At 54.5% G+C, this 19050-nt stretch overlaps 2 protein-coding genes across 3 annotated transcripts; one reads left to right on the forward strand and one right to left on the reverse strand.

Annotated features, from left to right (window-relative positions):
* Nucleotides 1–84: 84 nt before the first annotated feature.
* VTN (vitronectin) lies at nt 85–5366 on the reverse strand. Of its 2 annotated transcripts, XM_059486950.1 has the most exons (9): nt 5192–5366; nt 3504–3637; nt 2890–3009; nt 2149–2433; nt 1903–2042; nt 1501–1657; nt 1259–1408; nt 480–752; nt 85–306 (listed from the first exon to the last, which is right to left on the reverse strand). In XM_059486950.1, the coding sequence occupies exons 2-9, from the start codon at nt 3562–3564 to the stop codon at nt 188–190; spliced, it is 1305 nt and encodes a 434-aa protein (XP_059342933.1). In that variant the 5' UTR covers nt 3565–3637; nt 5192–5366; the 3' UTR covers nt 85–187. The 2 variants fall into 2 exon arrangements, with proteins under 2 accessions (XP_059342933.1, XP_059342934.1); XM_059486951.1 differs by lacking the exon at nt 5192–5366 and having other exon boundaries at nt 3504–3755.
* A 1526-nt stretch (nt 5367–6892) lies between these two features.
* Nucleotides 6893–18273, forward strand: SARM1 (sterile alpha and TIR motif containing 1). The gene is made up of 9 exons (XM_059487008.1): nt 6893–7320; nt 9733–10351; nt 11312–11524; nt 11649–11740; nt 13528–13763; nt 14483–14576; nt 15333–15522; nt 15615–15736; nt 16198–18273. Exons 1-9 carry the CDS (start codon nt 6893–6895, stop codon nt 16325–16327), a joined length of 2124 nt encoding a protein of 707 aa, XP_059342991.1. The 3' UTR covers nt 16328–18273.
* The last annotated feature ends 777 nt before the right edge of the window (nt 18274–19050 follow it).

The following is a 19050-nucleotide window of genomic DNA, read 5'->3' on the forward strand; positions in this document are numbered from 1 at the left end:
GCCAGCATCACAGACTGGGGGGACAACCACAGCCCTCGGGGACATGGGACCTTGGACTGCAAGGACTGCACAAACCACGGCACAGACGGTTGGATGGATGGACAGACAGAGCTCTGCAGCCTGCATGGCCCTCACAGTTTATTTCTGTCTAGCTGGGGCTGTGCTGCTGGTGGTTCCAGGGATCCCATCAGGTGCTCTCCTCCGCGGGCTGGGGGCAGTCCAGCCAGTACTGGGCGATGGAGCGGGGGTAGCGCGGCCGCACCAGGTCCACGCGCTTGGTGCGCAGGTTCACACGGTAGTACTTGTCTGGGGAAGGGGACAGGGCAGTCAAGACTGTCCCCAGGTCTGGGGAGCTGCCAGGCCTCACTGCCAGCACCTTCCCACTGCACCCCAGAGCCATTGCAGAGAGAGAGGAGCGCTCCCCATGCCCCAGCAGCCCTGATCCCACATCATTCTGGATCCTGCCAGAGCAGACTCACCTCCCACAAAGAAGTAAACACTCTGGAGCATCTCACACGTGGAGCCCGACAGCCCATCGCTTTCAACACCTGATGAGTCGGGGTCGTTTTGCAGCCAGCTCCAGAATCCCAGGTTCAGTGAGCGGTGGTGGTTGTACCTCTTGCGCTGGCGGCGGGATTTCCTCCTGCGGGGCTGCTGGGAGGCCACGTAGATCCTGCCGGCCATGGCGGCGTCCAGGCGGCTGGGCACGCCCCGCCAGTCCCGGCTGATGTACCACGGCCCGTTTGCCCCGGCTGCAAAAGGAGCAGAGGCTGAGAGAGGGGGCAGCAGCGTGCCCGAGACCCACGGGAGTGCTCCAAGGGATCCCAGCCTGGATGGGATGTGTGACAGTGACACAGGCCAGGCTGAGCCAGGAGTGGCTTAGCCCCTTGGCTGGGATCTGCTGAGCCCCCTTCTCCTCCTCTCTGTCTTTCATTCTCTCTGCTCAGGGCTGGGGTTTTGCTGTGGCATCTCCAGCTCCAGTGACAATAAACAGTCCCCAGCAGTGACACCGTGGTGTGAGTCAGCTGGCGATGGGTTTGGTCATGGGGGGCATAAGGGCTGTGAGGGTGGGATTGGGGATGCTGTGGGAGGTGCAGCTGTGGCCTGAGGGATTCCTGTGCATGGCCTGGGCAGGAGGTGATGGCTCATCCTGCCCACCTTTGCTTCCAGGCATCGCTCCCTCCTCCCTGGCTGTCTGCATCCCTTGTGCCCTGTCAGTACCCACTGTTGGGACCCACCAACCCTTCCCAGCCCTTACGCATCCTGCTGCCAAAGAGGATCTGGAAAACATCCTCCCAGCTGTCCCTGTTCATGAAGGCATAGTGCTTGAACACCGTGGAGGGCGAGGACTTCTCGCAGTCGGCCTGCGTGGGCTGCTGGGCGAAGTCGTAGGACCAGTAGTACTTGTCTAGGAGAGGATGAGCAGGGTGTTAGTGGGGGGAACAAGCACTGCAGGGGTGCCCAGCCTGTGCCCAGTGGTGCCAGGCTCTGCCCCCTTACCCTTGAAGAAGTACACTCTCTCATTGCCACGGTAGCTGTGGGCAGGCAGGGCAAACGCTGCGTCCACGTTGTCAGGGATGCCCTCAAAGCCCTCGGAGATGTCCCGGGGGTACCCAGGGTCCAGGGCTCCATCATCAAAGCGCCAGTACTGGGTGCCCTGGGGGGTGGGGGACAGAGAGGGGTCACAGGTGCAACATGCCCCAGTCACAGGTCTGCCAGGAGGAGTGTGGAGATGATGGGGAGCCCTATCATGAGGCTGTGGTTGCTTGGGGTTCCAGAACAACCACAAGGATTTGGGGTTTCTGGCAACTACCGCATGCATGGGTGTATGGGAGGTGCCAAAAGGGGATTTAGGGTGGATTGGGGGTTGTGCTGGCCACCCTGGGAGTACCCCCAGCCCACCTTGAAGAGGTAAGTCTTGCCCTGGCAGTTGATGCGTGTGAAGGCTGCATCGATGGGGCCCTCGATGCCCCACACGTCACTGATGAGCTTGGGGTAGCCAGGCCTCACACTGGTCTTGTCCAGCTCATAGAAGTACTTCCCTGGGGAGAGAGGAGAGGTGGGGGCAGCAGGAGGGACTGCAGACACCAGCACAGGGTGACAGCATGGCAGCACGTCCCACGTGCCTGGGCAAGGTCCCCAAAGTACCTCGGAAAGCGTAAAGGGAACCGTTCTTCAGGTCGGTGAAGGCATCAAAAGGTTTCCCGCTGCACAGCTCCTCAGGCTCCTCAGACACACCTGGGGTGGTGTTGGGCACCTCTGGCAGTGTCTCTTCGGGGTTTGGCTGGCTCTCTGGCGTGGTCTCCACCGGCGCTGGGGCTGTGGGCAGCTCTGTGGGCTCTGCCACGGGCACCTCCTCGGTGACAAAGTCCACAGTGAGGTTGTAGTCCAGGTAGTCGTCCTCGGGCAAGGCAAAGACGTCTCCCCGGGTCACTGCAGGGAGGGAGCAGGTTGGTTCCCCTGGGGTTTGGGAGCAGGAGATGCTCCCTCCCAGGCAGTAGGGATTTATAGAATCCTGGAGTCATTAAAATTGGAAAAGTCCTCTGAGATCATCAAGTCCAATTCAAGCCTGCACTGCCACCCATGTCCCCAAGTGCCACAAGTATATTTTTTTTAGAACACTTCCACAGATGGCGATTCCACCTAGGCAGCCTACTCCAATGCCTGAACACCCTTTCAGAGAAGACATTTTTCCTACTAGCCAATCTATCCAATTAGCACAGATCCCTCACTCCAGATGGCAACGAGCCAGCTCCCAAACCCCCCTGTGCTGCAGCAAATCCTGGTGCTGACTTCACCCCTCAGCCACAAGTGGGTGCAGACCTGACCCAGCACAGACCCCATGAGTAGAGCACCCGTTCCCCCTTGCCCTGGCCATGGGGACAGTACCTTTGGCTTTGCAGACGGTGGAGTAGTCACTGCAGCAGCTCTGGTAGTACACACAGAGGGTGTCACACTGGCACTTGTGCCCTGCATCGAAGCCTTCTTCACAGCGGCCCTCACAGGAGTCTGCAAAAGCCATCCATAGCTCAGGAGGGGTGATGTGGGGTGGGGCAGTGGGGCCCATGCCTCCCCTCTGGGGGAAAACAAACTTGGGGATGTCCTGGTTGGGGGTACCCCAATCCTTCATGGTCAAATCCATCACCAGGGGTGACAGCAGCTCCTTGCCCTGCTCCCACTCAGGTCCTGCTGGGATGGGAGCCATGGATTGGGGTGTTCCCTGTTCCCATCAGGTCCTGCTGGGATGGGAGCCATGGATTGGGCTGTGCCATGCTCCCAGTTCCATGCTGGCAGCCCAGCTGTGATTGGGCAGGGATTTGCCACAGCACCATTGACACCCATGTGCTGCCCACCTCTTTCTCCCCATCCTGCAGGGTACAGCCAACATGGCCATGGCCACCATCCGCTCCCTGCCCACCCTGCCCAGCCCCTCCACCAGCCCACAAATCTCTCTTTCTCCATCCCCAAAGCACCTGGCAAGGTGTTGGCTGGCTAAAGCTCACCTTCTGCAGCACGGGTGGTGGCCAGCAGGGCCAGCACGAGGGCAGGGAAGAGCAGCCTCATCCTGGGTGTCCCTCCTGTGTCTGTGCGAGCTGGAGCACGGCAGAGCCCCAGCAGCGTCCTGTGTTTGCTCAGCCTGCCCCAGAGGGGAAAGCAAACAGGCCAAGGTCGGCACGGGGGGAAAGGGGCAGAGATGATCTCCCACCCAGCTTCCCCCGCAGCCCACGCTGAGCTGGGGCTGTCTGCAGGGGGACAGGGGGTGTAAGCAGCTCCTCCCCAGCCTGGTGCAGGGTGGGCACTGCTCAGAGAGTGGGCAGGGACAGCAGAGAGTCAGGAACCACTTTTGAGGTCCTGCCACACTCATTTCACAACATACCTCACGGTCTAAGAGCAGCCAGCTGTTTCCCAGCCTGGTCTTGGCAAAGCCAAAACCCCAAATGAGATGGGATGGGGGAGCAATGCTCAGAAGACAAAGGGAAGAACCCCGGGCTTATACTTGCCCAAAATATCACCATTTTAACGGGATTTCAGCTTTCTCAGTGTCAAGGATGGGAACAGACCTGGGGATCCCCAAAGCAGGGTGGCTTAGGATGGGGCAGATGCCACCTCCATGCCTGGGGACCAGAGGCCAGAGGTGAGTGGCTGGGGCCGGGAGCGCTCAGCACTTTCACTGCAGAAGGCAAACAAAGGCCTGTGTATTTTGCTCCCGTCATCCCCTTTCCAACCAATCTCTCAGTTACTAATTAATGTCGACTCAGCTCTTTTGGCAGCTCCTGATAACTCTGGGGTGTTTGTTTAATCGGGGCAAGGAGCAAACGCACACGAGGCTGCAGCAATCCTGGCTCTTCTGCCTCTGCTGGGACAGGAGCTCCAAGGGATCTGTCCCAGCCCCTGGTGCAGCTTTTAGGGGGAAAGAAACCCGAGCAAGGTGCCCAATTCTCCAGGGTCTTTCCTCTACCAGCTCAGACACAGCAGTTCCTGGCATCATCTGCCCCTGGCATCTTGCTGGAAAGAGCTTTATTTGGTTTTGAGAGGCATTTCCACCTGGAAGCCCTGGGGAGCTGAGGGCAGCTACCAGACATTGGCTTTTGGGGCAGAACTTTTCCTGCAGCCCTCACCCACTCCTTGTCCCCTGGCCTCAGCTGTGGCAGGGCTGGCATTGTCCCCAAGGGGTTCATCCCATCCCTGTTGAACAGGACAGCAGCCCTGAGAGGGCTCAGGCTTGCAGGAGGCTCTGGGGGAGAAGGGCTGGGCATTGTCTGAGCTGCTTTGGCTGATCAGCTAAGACAAAGCTCCCTCCTGCTGCTCCGGGCTCCCAACCAGCAGCCACAGCCCCATGGAGGCTCAGGGAGCCCTTCCCTGCCAGGAGCAGATCCCAGGAGAGGGGCTGTGTGGATAAAGGGGCCCCGGGGAGCTCCTGGGGAGCAGAGCCGGTGAGGAGAACTCGGGAAATGGGGCTGAAACCCCAGGGCAAGGCTGGGAACCGCTGGGTCTGAAATCTCTCCCAAAAAATGCAAAGCAAAGCAAAACTAAAAGCAAAACAAAGCTCAGCTGTGTGGGCTAGCCAGGACAAGCCGAAGGGAATGGTTTGAATTCTGCTGCCCCCGGGCAGCAAATCCTCTGCTGCTCTACACTGCAACAGCCCTTATGGTTACGCCGATTAATAATAATTCATTAGGAAATTCCTTACTGGTTCTGTGCCGAGCTGCTCCCGCAGTTTTGCCCTGCTCTGGGTGCCTTGTTCGCCGTCCTTCCTTGTGGGGTGATGTCCTTTTCCTCTGTCTGTCCCTTCCAAGTGGATTCAGAGAGGATTAGGAGCGACTCTGTCACATCCAAACATCAACTCGAATTTAAGTCTCAGGCTGACCTGGCAACAACCTGGTGTTGGAGTCAAGGATTTAAGCTGCTCCTCCCAGCACACCCGAGAAATGCCCAAAGCGTTTAAGCATTTCTGCCCTGAGCACGTCTGGCCTGGAAAAAAGAAAACAAAAGAGGCCCAGGCTGCCTCTGCTCTTTCTTTTATCATGCAAATCCCGAGCCCACCCAGAAGAGCTGCTCTGAATTTCCACCGAGCAATGGGGATTTGCTTCCTGCTGGTACCAAAGGGGTTCAGAGCGCCGTGCCAGGGTGGTCACAGCCTCACCGTGACCACCACGGTGCCTGGTGGCCTTTGCCTGCCCCCTGTGTCCCCTCGCTGCTCACAGAGGGTCCTGAAGGAGTGTCCTGAACAACCAGAGTGGGGGTCCCTGCCTGCCATGGGGGTGACACCGCAGCAGCAGCTCGGGCACAAAGGGGGATGTGGGCCATGGGGACAGCAGGATGAGCCCCAGGTCGGGCTGGGCAGGGAGGGCTGTGGAATAGAACGGTTTGTGTTGAAAATGGAAAATTATCTAGTTCCAAATCCTGTCACGTTCCACTATCCCAGGTTGCTCCAAGCCCCATTAACCTGGCCTTGGACACTTTCAGGGTTGGGACTTCCACAGTTTCCCTGAACAAACACTTCACAAGTGAAAATTCTCTCCTAGTATCAATCTAAATCTCTCATCTTTTATTTTAAAACTGCTCCCCCTTGTCCTATCGGTATCTATTCGTGTAAAAGTCACTTCCCCTTTTATTAATAAGCTTTATTTAAGCGCTGAGAGGCCACAATCACAGGAACATAAAATTTAGGATGGAAAAGCGACTCCAGCCGTTATCCCAGCACTGCCAAGCCCACCACCGAGCCACGTCCCCAAGTGCCACATCTCTGATTCTGTTAAATCCTTCGGGGGCTGGTGGCCGGAGGGCTCTGGGTTGGGATGTCCACAGCTTCCCTGAACAAGTACTTCACAAATAAAAAATTTCTCCCAGAATCTAATGTAAATGTCTCATCTTTTATTTTAAAACCGCTCCCCCCTTGTCCTATCGGTATCTATTCATGTAAAAACTCAGTTCCCCTTTTATTAATGAACCCTAATTAAACACGGAAAGGCCGCAATCACAGAAACATAACATTTAGGATGGAAAAGCCCGACTCCAGCCGTTAGCCCGGGACTGCCAAGCCCACCACCGAGCCACGTCCCCAAGTGCCACATCCCCGATTCTGTTAAATCCTTCTGGGGCTCTGGGGGGCTCTAGGGGTCTCAGCATCGGGAGGAGGGGGCTGCAGCCGCCAGCACCGAGCCCCTCCTCGGAGAGAGGCGGCGCCTGTTCCCGGTGACATCAGCCCCGGGGACCGGGATGCTGAGCCCGGCTCGGGGAAGGCGGATCCCGCCCCGCTCGCATCTCCGCATCCCGGCCGGGCAGCGGGGGCAGCGGGGGCAGCGGGGGCAGCGCATCCCCGCTCCGGTGCCCCGCTCCGGTGTCCCGGCAGCAGCGGGGGCTGCCGGCGCCGGGCATGCCGCGGTAGCCGATGCTGGCCCTGCTGCTGTCGCTGCACACGCTGGGCCGGTCGCTGGCCATGGCGAGCGCGGAGCTGCTGGCGGTGCCCGGGGCTGCGGGCCGGGCCGGCGGCGGAGGCGGCGGGGTCTCGCCCGGGGTGGGCACGGAGGCGCGGGAGGCGCTGGAGCGGGTCCTGCCCGTGCTCCGCAGGGCCCTCGGCCACGCCGTGAGGGCGGACGCGGCCCCGGCGCTGCGGGCCGCGCTCTCCGAGGTGTTCCGGCTGGTGGAGGAGGCCTGGGGGATGCCCGCCGTGGGCAGGGACGTGGCCAAGGTGCTGTGCGATGTGATCCGCCTCGAGGGCGGCCTGGACCTGCTGCTCAGCCTGCTCTACACCGCCGAGCTGGAGACCAAGTGCCAGGCGGGGAAACTGCTGGAGCAGATCCTGGTGGCGGAGAACAGGTGAGTGTGCAAAGAGCCCCTCAGCCTCGCCCTGCTGGGCACAGCCCCCAGAACGGGCTGGGTTCAAAGGGACCCCCTCATCTCAACCCCCTGCCATGGGCAGGGACACCTTCCACAGACCAGGTTGCTTCAAATCAATCCAACCTGGCCTTGACTTACCATCCCCACAACCCCAGATTTCCCTGATATGGATGCTCTCAGTTGCACAAAACCCCTTGGATGCCCACAGTTTGAGGGAGGAGGAGCAGCCACAGCCCAGGGGTGCTGGTCAGGACTGGGGTGTCCTCCTGAGCCCCCTCAGCCTCAGGTTGAGCTGAGTCAGTTTGGCTGGCTCACAGCATCTGGCCCAAAGCACAAGGTGTGACTCTCCTTTAGCCATAACTGCAGCACAAGGAGGACAAAGCCACTCCCCAGAGCCTCCCTGCTGCTGACCAGGGCTGGGATGAAGCCCTAAGGAGGGGCCAGCAGCCCTCAGCCCCACATTCAGGTGTGTGTGCTGCTGCCCAGGACAGCAGCAGCACAGGTGAGAGGTGCTGGGATGTCTCTGTCAGAGCATGGGCACGGTGTGTGTGTGTGTGTGTGTGTGTGTGTGTGTGTGTGTGTGTGTGTGTACAAAGGTGCATGTGTGCACCTGACACATCCCAATCACAGCACCCACACACAGCTCACCCTTCCAGCACCCCAAATGCACTCTGACAGCTCTGCTCTCCCTCAGAGCACCCCAACCCAGCCCAGCCAGGGCTCTGGAAAGGATGTGGAGGGAGCCTGGCCAAAGGTTGCTCTGGTTTCCTGGGGGATGTCTCTTGCTGGAAGGCTGTGGACTCACAGCTTGGGCCTCACTTCATGCTCTGGCAGGCAAAAATAAGCAGCAGCTAAATCAGGAAAGCCCATTAGGGTGGAATTTAATCCCAGGAAGCATCACTGGCATGGTCTGCATTCAGCACTCAGCTCCTTAGCAAGAGAAAGCATTTGCTGGAGTTGTTGTTTCTGCTCCAGGAGCAGTTCATGCTCTTGGAGCAGCCGTGACATTCCAGCCCCTCACTCCCCACAGCTCCTGAGCCATGGCAGGGAGGTGTGGGGCTCCCCTTTGGGCCCAACCTCCCTCTTGCAGAACTCTCCCAGCCCGTGCCCAGCAGCAGAGGTGTTGAGCTGGGAGCTAGACAGGTCCTGGCAGCATCTGCAGCTGCAGGGAGTCAGGGACCTGTGTTTGTCATCCAGCTCCATGGCTGAGTCCGGGCTCACAGCCAGACCCAGGCTGAGGGTTTATTTTATTTTATTTTTTTTTCCCAGGGCTGTCCACAACATTTCCTGTCAAACCCACCCCAAGGTCAGTGAGAGCCCTGTGGGTCACAGGCTTCCCAGAAATGCTCGTCCTGCCTGCCAGCACAGAGGCTGGAGTGCCATCACCCCACTGTGAGCATGGCACTGCCCTCCTGAGCAGCAGAGCTGGGGCACCAGGGCCAGTGCTGCCTCCCTAACAGAGCAGCTCCAGCACAGAGCCACCAAATGGCACTGCTGAGGCAGGAATGGAGCTGCCACTCACCCCAGGAAACTCATGGGAGCGCAGCCAAGAGCTCGTCTCAGAGGGTGGGCAGGCCCTGGCACAGGGTGCCCAGAGAAGCTGTGGCTGCTCCATATCTGGAAGTGTCCAAGGCCAGGCTGGACAGGGCTTGGAGCAACCTGGTCTGGTGGAAGGTGTCCCTGCCCATGGCAGGGGGTGGAAATGGATGAATTTTCCAATCCTTTCCAACCCAAATAATCCTATGACCCTGATTTTCTCCTTCCTCACTGCATTTTCAAGGCACAGCCCCATTCAAGTGTCATTTTAAGCACAGACCTCCCAAGACCAGCCATGGCCAAGCAGCAGCTGGTGGCCCTTGGCCACCTACCCTAGGCTCTTGCTGTTCTCTTCCAGAAGAGTGCAGGGTGAGGAAATAAAGAGCTTTCCTCAGCTGCTATCCCAGGACAGACAGACCCCTGTGTCCCACCTGTGAACAGGGCTGCCTGGCTGCTCATCCACGTGTGGAAGCCCTGTCCTGTCACCAGTGCTTAGGGGACAAACAAGTTCCACTCCCAAACACAAAACAGCTCCACACCACAGCAATGCTGGTCCAGCAGATCCATTTCCAGCCTGGCAGTAACCCACCCTGCCTGTTAATTGCTATGAAAATCCTACCTCGAGCATGAGAGCATCCAGTGAGGGTAGGTGGGATGTGCACCCCATCACAAATTCTTCCATCAGACCCACACAGGTTCCTCCAACACCAGCCTGCTGCACCTTGCTGCATTGCATATCTGGTAATGGGATAAATACCTGTCCTGGGATAAATGTCACCAAGGCATGGGCCTCACAAGCCACTGCTGTCACCCCTTGCACATCCACCTGCCCCTCTCCCCATCTCCTCCCCACAGGGACCGCATCGCTCGCATCGGTCTGGGCGTGATCCTGAACTTAGCCAAGGAGAGGGACATCCCCCAGCTGGCCCAGAGCCTCTCTGGCATCCTGGAGCACATGTTCAAGCACACGGAGGAGACCTGCTTCCAGCTCATCTCCGACGGAGGCCTGGACACCATCCTGTACTGGTGCCGCTGGACGGACCCCGCCGTGCTGCGCCACTGCGCCATGGCCTTGGCCAACTGTGCCATGTACGGGGGCCAGGCCAACCAGCGCCTCATGATCGAGAAGAAGGCAGCAGAGTGGCTCTTCCCCCTGGCCTTCTCCAAAGACGATGAGCTGATCCGGCTGCACGCCTGCCTGGCCATCACGGTGCTGGCCACCAACAAGGAGATCGAGAAGGAGGTGGAGCGTTCGGGGACGCTGGCGCTGGTGGAGCCCTTCATCGCCTCGCTGGACCCCGAGCAGTTCGCCTGCCGGATGCTGGGCAGCAGTGACAACATCCAGGGGAGGACAGCGCAGGACCTGCAGCGCCTGGTGCCCCTGCTGGACAGCTCCAGGCTGGAGGCTCAGTGCATCGCCGCCTTCTACCTGTGCACTGAGGCTGCCATCAAAGCCAGACAGAAGAAAACACAGGTAAAGGGTAGGTTGGCCTGGAGGAGGGTGATGACAAAGGGAAGGCGTGGCACAGCTGCATTTTGGTGTCTTTTGGTCCTTACCCAGACCAGCACAGCTTGTTGGGAAGTGTGGCAGTCATATTTTCTGGAAAAATCCCTTTGCCCAGGATTCTTCTCCTGAGAAGCTGAGAAGCCTCAGAGAAAAAGGAAAACAATATTTATCTCATTTGCTTCTCCCGTGTTTTGCTGCTTTGGAATGTGGTTGGAGATTATTTATCCAACAGTTGATTGTTTCATTGGTTTCATGTGAATTGTTTTGACTTATTGGCCAATTACCATCAGGCTGTGTCGGGGCTCTGGAAAGAGTCACGAGTCTTCATTAGTATCTTTTAGCCTTCTGTAAGTATCTTTCCTGTATTCTTTAGTATAGTTTTAGTTTAGTATTCTTTAATATAATATAGTATCATAAAATAATAAATTAACCTTCTGAGAATATGGAGTCAGATTTATCATTCCTTCCTTCGTCTGGAACAATAGGGAAGAGGATGAGGGAAGGCAAAGTGACATGTCGCAGACATCTTTTATGAAAAATCCTTTCTTTAGGATTTTTCCTCCTGAGAAGCCGAGAGGCCTCAGAAACAAAATGTAAACATTGATTATCTGCTGCTGTGGAATGCAACAAGTAGATCTTTGATTGGCCCATGTTGGTTGTTTCCAATTAATGGCCAATTACAGCGAGCTGGCTTGGACAGAGAGTCCAACCCACAAGCCTTTGTTATCATTCCTTCTTTTTCTATTCTTAGCTAGCCTTCTGATAAAATAATTTCTTCTATTCTTTTAGTATAGTTTTAATGTAATATATATCATAAAATAATAAATCAAGCCTTCTGAAACATGGAGTCAGATCCTCATCTCTTCCCTCAACCTGAGACCCCTGTGAACACGGTCACTGTGACATCTCCTCCCTTTGTGTCCCCAGATTTTCAGTGAGATTGGGGCCACGCAGAGCCTGAAGAGGATTGTGTGCTACTCCACCAGCAGCACCACCTCCTCCCTGGCCAAAAAGGTGCTGCGCCTGATAGGGGAGGAGGTTCCTCGGCGCATCCTGCCCACGGTTCCCAACTGGAAATCCTGCGAGGTGCAGACGTGGCTGCAGCAGATTGGATTCAACAAATACTGCCAGAGATTCCTGGTAGGGCTCTGTGCTGGGGGAGGGACACATGGGGAGGGACATCTCTGCCCCATCTCGCAGCAGAGGTGCAAGTGTCTCACCCAGCTTTTCCTGGGACCTCTCCAGCCCGGATTTCTCTTGGCAGGATCACCAGGTGGATGGGGACATTCTCCTGAGGCTGACAGAGCAGGAGCTGCAGCAGGATTTGGGGATGGACTCCAGCATCACTCGGAAAAGGTAGGGCCAGCACCAGGGCACACTGGACTGCCTCAGGGCCACCACCACATGGCAGAGCAGGGACAAGGTCTCTGCCTTTCCCTCCTTGCAAAAACAGGAACGGAGATCCTCCAATTGCAAAACCTGAACTGCCAGGGCTTTTCCACTGCACTTTTTGTAGTCACAGAGAAATTTCTGTAATGGGACCACTGCACAGCAGAGGTGTGGGTGGGGGAAAGACCACCTATGGCACAGGGCAGGTGGGATCCTGCAAGTTACCCAGAAAAATGGGAACTGACCCTTAGCTGAGCTGCTCACACCCCGTTGTCCTGAGGACCAGCACTCCCATGCAGCTGTTCCTCTGTTTCCTGTTCTTCATCCTTCACCCCAGTGTGGAGCTGCACTCCCTCCTGAGCAGGTAAAATGTTGGAATCCAAAATGCAGGGAACTCTCAGAACTTTGGGCCTGTAAGCCACAGCTTAGAATTAAACACAGGATTTGATTTGAGACCTTGGAAAAAGGTTCCAAAGTTAAATGCTAGAACTAAGAATGTGGATTTATAGTTTAAAGTAGAGACACATTAAGAAGAGGAAAGTTTAGAGTTCCAGAGTTTAAGATACAGAAAAAATAAAAGTAGTTACAAAGGTAAACAAGAAGTTTAGAGTGCAGTACTATAGGTTTGTGTGTTAACATAGTTGGTTAAGAAAACTTACATTGTAGCATGAGTCCATAAGACAAAATAGATTAAGATAAGGATAAAGGATTAAGTTAAAAGCATAAATATCCTTATTAGTAGTGTTTTATTGGTCAATAAATCCTTAAAAATCTTGCAACTGCAAGTCTTGCGACCTTCTGAACCGTGCGGTGAGATGTGAGCCGAACTCACCCTTCCTGCCTATGCAGAAGATAAGAAAAACAAACCACATCCTCTAAAACAACTCAGAGGTCCTGTGTCTAACTCATTCTAAATTCCTTAAAAAATCCCATAGTGGTACCACGTGTCTCTAAGTGCTGCCCTGTGACAGTGTTTGCAGGGGTCTTAGGATGAGGGAAGAGATGAGAATGTTGACTCCATTATTCAGAAGGCTTGATTTATTATTTTATGACACATATTATATTAAAACTATACTAAAAGAATAGAAGAAAGGATTTCATCAGAAGGCTAGCTAAGAATAGAAAAAGAATGACAAGAAAGGCTTGTGACTGACTGAGACAGTCCGGACAGCTGGACTGTTGTCACAGACATGTTTTATGAAAAATCCTTTCCTTAGGATTTTAACTCCTGAGAAGCTGAGAGGTCTCAAAATGTGAACAATGGTTATCTGCTGCTGTGGAATGCAACAGGTGCATCTGTGATTGGTCTCATGTGCTTGTTTGTAATTAATGGCCAATCACAGTCAGCTGGCTCGGATAGAGAGTCCGAGCCACAAGCTTTGTTATCATTCTTTCTATTCTATTCTTAGCTTATCTAGCCTTCTGATGAAACCTTCTATTCTTTTAGTATAGTTTTAATGTAATATATATCATAAAATAATAAATCAAGCCTTCTGAAACATGGAGTCAACATTCTCGTCTCTTCCCTCATCCAAAAACCCCCGTGAACACCATCACAGACTGTGATTGGCCATTAATTAGAAACAACCACATGAGACCAATCACAGATGCACCTGTTGCATTCCACAGCAGCAGACAATCATTGTTCACATTTTGTTCCTGAGGCCTCTCAGCTTCTCAGGAGAAAAAATCCTAAGGAAAGGATTTTTCAGACAATATCATGGCTACACCGCTCCTCTTGTCCCCCCAACCAGGTTTTTCCGGGAGCTGACGGAGCTCAAGACCTTCGCCAACTACTCCACCTGCGACCGCAGCAACCTGGCCGACTGGCTGGGGAGCATCGAGCCCAAGTTCCGGCAGTACACCTACAACCTGCTCACCTGCGGCATCGACCGCAACTTCCTGCACCGCGTGACGGAGCAGCAGCTGCAGGAGGACTGCCACATCCACACCGGCTTCCACCGCGTCCGCATCCTCACCGCGGCCAGGGGTGCGCCCGCCCGCCAGGGAACGGGTGCAGGGGCTGTTTGGGATGGGCTGCTGTTGGAGTTGCGTTGTGATTTTAGGGTTTACTTCAGAAATTTGCTTCTTGTTATGATGATTCTCTGCTAGGTGTGTCAGTCACTTCTTTGTCTTGCTCCTTGGTGAGTATTGTCTGTCAAACTTGGCGTTCTAGAAGGGTGTTGGGTTACTGGGCAGATTTAAAAGATGCCTCTTGCCCCTGGGGGGACATTGGGCCATTCAGGTGTCTTTTGTCGCTTGAGACCTCCTCCCATGTACCTGGTTGGTGGCTCCCTACCCCTTCCCTGCCCCTCTCCCTGGGGTTAAAAGGAACAGCAACCACATGGTTCAGGGAGTTCTGTTGGAGCTGGTGCTGGATTCAGAGGCCTGTGGGCCAGAATAAAGCTCTGGATCCAAGCCCTCCATCAGAACTGACTCCTTTCCTTCACCATCACCTTAAAGCTTCTCCACCAGAGGGAAACCTGAGGATAGAGGGAATCCTTTGAATCTGCCAATTGCTCGATGCCCTTCTGGAATTCCAGGATGACAGACAGTGCTGGGAGAGGTCAGGGAGGGGGAAGGAGAGGCGACTGACACACCTGGGAGGGAATCTTCAGAGGAGGGACCAGGTTTCTGAAGCAAACCCTGAAATCCCAACTCAACAAGCTGCTGGTTTGTGACTCCTGGTGGTTGTTTTGTGCTGTCCAGAGACGCTGCACTCGCCCATCACGCTGCAAACCGCGACCAACGGGACCGACGTGTTCATCAGCTACCGCAGGAGCACCGGCTCCCAGCTGGCCAGGTGAGCCCTGAGGGAAGGTGGGTGGTCACCTGTGGGAAAAGCGGGGAATGGGGAGGAGGGAGAGGCTGCCAAAAGCTGCAGAGGAAATGGGGACAGCACATGCACAGTGGACAGACTAATTCCCAGTCCTGTCACCGCTGCTTCGTGGCCACAGCTCTCTTCACAGAGAGCAGCAGGCACAACCTCCCCAGGATTCCTCCTGGGGAAAGTCTGCGAGAAAGCTCAGACAAAGAAGAAAATTCTTATCTCTACTCGGTGCTCCTGTTGTTTAGCACATGTGGAATGTGTCATAGAGATTGTTTACCAAAAAGGATTTGTTAATTAGACTCTGGTGATGGTTGTTTTGATTGATTGACCAATTAGGCCAAAGCTGTGTCATGACTGTCTGTAAGGGGTCATGGGTTTTTCTTTAGTATTTTATAGTATTAGTATATATTATAGTATGTAGTATAATATAGTATAGCTTAATAAAGAAATTCTTCAGCCTTCTGAAACCACTGGAGTCAATGCACATTATTCCCTGGCCTTGCTGCAATACCACTTTGGCACTGAGTGACCTTTTCCTCATGCTCCTAGAGCTCTAAGGGATCACAGCAGGGTATCAATGCCAGCTCCTTGTGTTCTCTGCACGTGCCCAGACAGCTGGGCTGGAGCTGGCATCTCATTCCCTGCTCCTCTGTCTCACTGTGTCTCAGCCAACGTGCTGAGACAGCAAATGAAACCTCTCCTCATGGTGCTGTCCCCTCTTGCCACCAGCCTGCTGAAGGTCCACCTGCAGCTCCACGGCTTCAGCGTGTTCATTGATGTGGAGAAGCTGGAGGCAGGGAAGTTTGAAGACAAGCTGATCCAGAGTGTCCTGAGTGCCCGGAATTTTGTGCTGGTGCTCTCACCAAACGCGCTGGATAAATGCATGGAGGACCCCGAGTGCAAGGACTGGGTACACAAGGTAAGAGATGCCACCAGGTGGGACCTCTGGTGGGAGAGAGTTGGTGAGGGGCTGATAGAGGCCATGAGCACCTGCCTGTTCTGTTCCTGCAGGAGATTGTGACAGCCCTGAACTCTGGGAAGAACATTGTACCTGTTACAGACCATTTTGAGTGGCCAGACCCAGAAACGCTCCCCAAGGACATGAGGGCTGTCCTGAAATTCAACGGTATCATGTAAGTAAAAGCCACCTGTGCCATGGGGCTCCTTGACACCTGGGGAGAACAGCTTGCATAAGGAGCAGCAAAGAGCCCAAGGACATGGGGACAAACAGATGAGGGTGGCAGAACAGGTCCAAGGGATACTGAGTCACTCCAGGTGCTCCAGAGCTTGCAGGGAGCAAAGGTTCCCACCACATCCCTGCTGCTGCTGTGCTGGAGCTCCTTTGGGTGACACAGGGACACTGCTGGGAGGACACACATCCTCACTGATGCTGGCAGTTTTACAGACCACCTGGGTTACTTTTCCCCCCTGCTTCCCCTTTGTGCAACCTGGCAGCACCCATGGGGAGAAGGGAGCTCCTGGAGAGCTGGGGTGGAGGAAAGGGGTCTCTGGCGGGCCCAAATGAACTGAGCTACCTTGTGGCACCCCACACACAGCAGAAGAAGTAAACATCACATTTTTCCCCTCGATTCAGGTGGTCCCACGAGTACCAGGAGGCCACGATTGACAAAATCATCCGCTTCCTCCAGGGCCGCTCCTCGCGGGACTCCTCGGCTGGCTCGGAGAACGGGCTGGACTGCCTGCACTCCCTGGGGCAGAGCTAGAACCAGCACAGCAGCCTCACAGACTCACAGGCGACCCCTTTTTTTGTGTGGGGGTCCAAATTTATGCCTCCTGACTTTTTTCCTATCTTTGAGAGAAATCCTGTGGCTCTTACTCCCTCTCAATACAAGCCCACAGCCCCAGCGCTCGCTCCCCCAGCGCCTGGGGAGCCAAGCAAAGCTGGACTCTGGGATGGATTATGTGTCTTCCACGTCCTCCTGTGGGTGGTGAGGGTGACTGGCACCATCCAGACCCCCACAGGCAGCTGCAGCTTCCCCCAGAAACACATCCAAAGAGGGAGAATCTTTGGAGGACTGAAAATTGGAGAAGTGTTGAGAATCCGTCGTAAGAGGACACAAGGGAGAGAAGAGCAATTGAGAGGAAGGTGAGGCTCTGCCGTGTGCCCCAGGAGTATCCTTGTGGTCAGAAACTGAGAGCAGGAAAGGGCAAATAAAAATTAAGCCCTAACAAAATCTTTGTGTTTGGGAAAGATAACCCACAGGGGCCTCCTGAAGTGCTTTATCTTTCCCAGCAATGTCCCTTTATCACAAGAGCTCCTTCCCTACTCAAAGGACTTCCACCTCCCAGTGCTGCAAAACCACTTTGTGCTCTTACCTCTGGCAGTGGGAATTTGGGGTTAGACCACGTGAAGCTTCTGCAGGATCCCTGCAAAAAGTGCTTTTCAAATACCCTCCTTGCCTCCGTCTGAAGTTTCAGCTTCACCACTTTATCAGGTCTGTATTTCCAGGGCACTGGAGGCTGGATTGTGACCCTGGAAAACTCGAAATCCATGCAGGGAAGATGCTAATTGCTGTGCTTGTGGAGATATTCCACACTGTGGCTGTATTTTATCCTGCTCCTGTGGTCTGTGCCTTCAGCAGGAGCTGGTGAATCTCTCTGCTGAGCCCCACACCCCCACAGCCCTGCCTGAGCTCCCTGGGGCTGTCCCTGCTCGCTGCTGGATGCAATTCCAAGCAGCACTTGCTTCTTCCTATCAACCTCTTCTCAACAGCCACCTGGGCTTTTTGCAGCTCCTCACCTTAAAATATCCAGGAAAAATGGAGCTTTTGCAAAGGGCTGGCAAAGGATGCTCCAGGACCATCAGTGTCTGGTGAGGAACCACTGGCATCCTGACACAAATCCCTGCATTCCACACTCCAGGCTGCTGAATCACCTTGAAAAACAAACAGGTTCCTCTTCCTATCCTTGCTCAAGAAGAACTCAACTTTTTCAGGAGGTAACAAGGAGTCTCAGCCAGCTTGTCCTCCTCCTTGCTCTCCCTACAGCTCTGCTTTAACTGTCAGGAACACAAACACTTTCTTCTTTTGGCTTGGATCCACAAACATATCAGGGGCAGAAAAAAAAATAAAGAAGTTAATTCTGGTGCTTTATGGATAGCTCTTATCAGCTCCCAGTTAATGGCATCTTTGCTCTCCAGTGAAAGGTTAATAGCCATATTTGCCCAGCATTCATCAGAATTAGAATCCATCTAATCTCCAGAATAAATAACAAGAAGGCAGCAGATGAGCCCAAAGGTGAATCTGCCCAAGGATAAAAGCCTCTTGTGAGCTGCTTCAGGGAAAAGCCTTCAGAAACTGAAAGTCAGGGCCTCCATGGCCACTGAAGGAGCCCCACACAAACAGTTCTAAGGATTTTCCTCCCTGCAATAATCTGGTGAGTGATTGTGTCTTGTTTCCCAGGAGCTCTGTAGCAATCAGCCCCCTCACCCAGCACTCAGTGGGGAGATTTACTCACTCTCCCCAGCTCAGGTGTCTCACCTGACACGAGATCCCATCTCCTGCTCCAGCTGCCTGGACTGTGACTCCTCCTGCTTCCCCATCATTATCTTCACCTTAATGAACTTGCCCTCCTTCTGGCAAAGCATCCCAAACCCAGCCCCTTCCAGCTGGAGCAGACCCAAGGAAATTAATTCCTCTGCCCTCACCCTCCCTCATCCCTTTGCTCTGCCACGTCAAAAGTGTCTGGAGTTATTCAATCAGACATTATTAATAAATCTGGTTTTTACTTTAAATCCCTTCCTCTTTGTCTGTATCACGTGCTTCTCTCCCTGCAGGCTTTTCACACTCGCCACCACTAAGCAGAACTGACATTCCCAAGCAGGATTCCTGCAGGAACCCCTCACTTCCCACTCACCTTTGCATGGACTGATGCCCTGCACCCCCAGGGACTCTGCCTGCTCTCACCAGCCATGGCTCCACTGTTGCAACTCTTGGAGGGTGGCCTAGAAAAACTCTGGTGTAATTTTTTTAATTAGGCATAATTGCTGCCATTGAATGTGTCCCCCTGCAGAGCCAGGTCTCACCTCCCTGCACAACTCTGAGCAGCTGAATTGGCACCCAGGGGGTGGAGAGGGCTTCACTTCACAATCAGCTCAGCCACAAACATCTACTGCAACGTTCACAGCATGCCCTGTTCCCCAGGGAGGCCAATTCCAGGCTGAGCCCAGCAGTCTGACCTGTAATTCCAACCTGCCCTGGCAGAACTGCTTGGGCCAAGTGGCAAAACACCAAGTTCTTCAAGCCTCCCTGCTCCTCTGCTCCCCAATTCTGCTTCTACCACAAACTCCCAATGCACAGGCAAAAAGCTGGGTTAAAGCATTTCACATTTTCTGCACACTGAAGGACAGGTTTCAGACAAAGCTCTCCTGCAAGCTTTACTCTGGTGGTCAGGAAAAGCAAGTTTTGGCTGATGGCAAGTCCCAAAC

This window comes from Ammospiza nelsoni, chromosome 21 (assembly GCF_027579445.1).
Source record: "Ammospiza nelsoni isolate bAmmNel1 chromosome 21, bAmmNel1.pri, whole genome shotgun sequence".
NCBI classification, from domain to species: Eukaryota; Metazoa; Chordata; class Aves; order Passeriformes; family Passerellidae; genus Ammospiza; species Ammospiza nelsoni.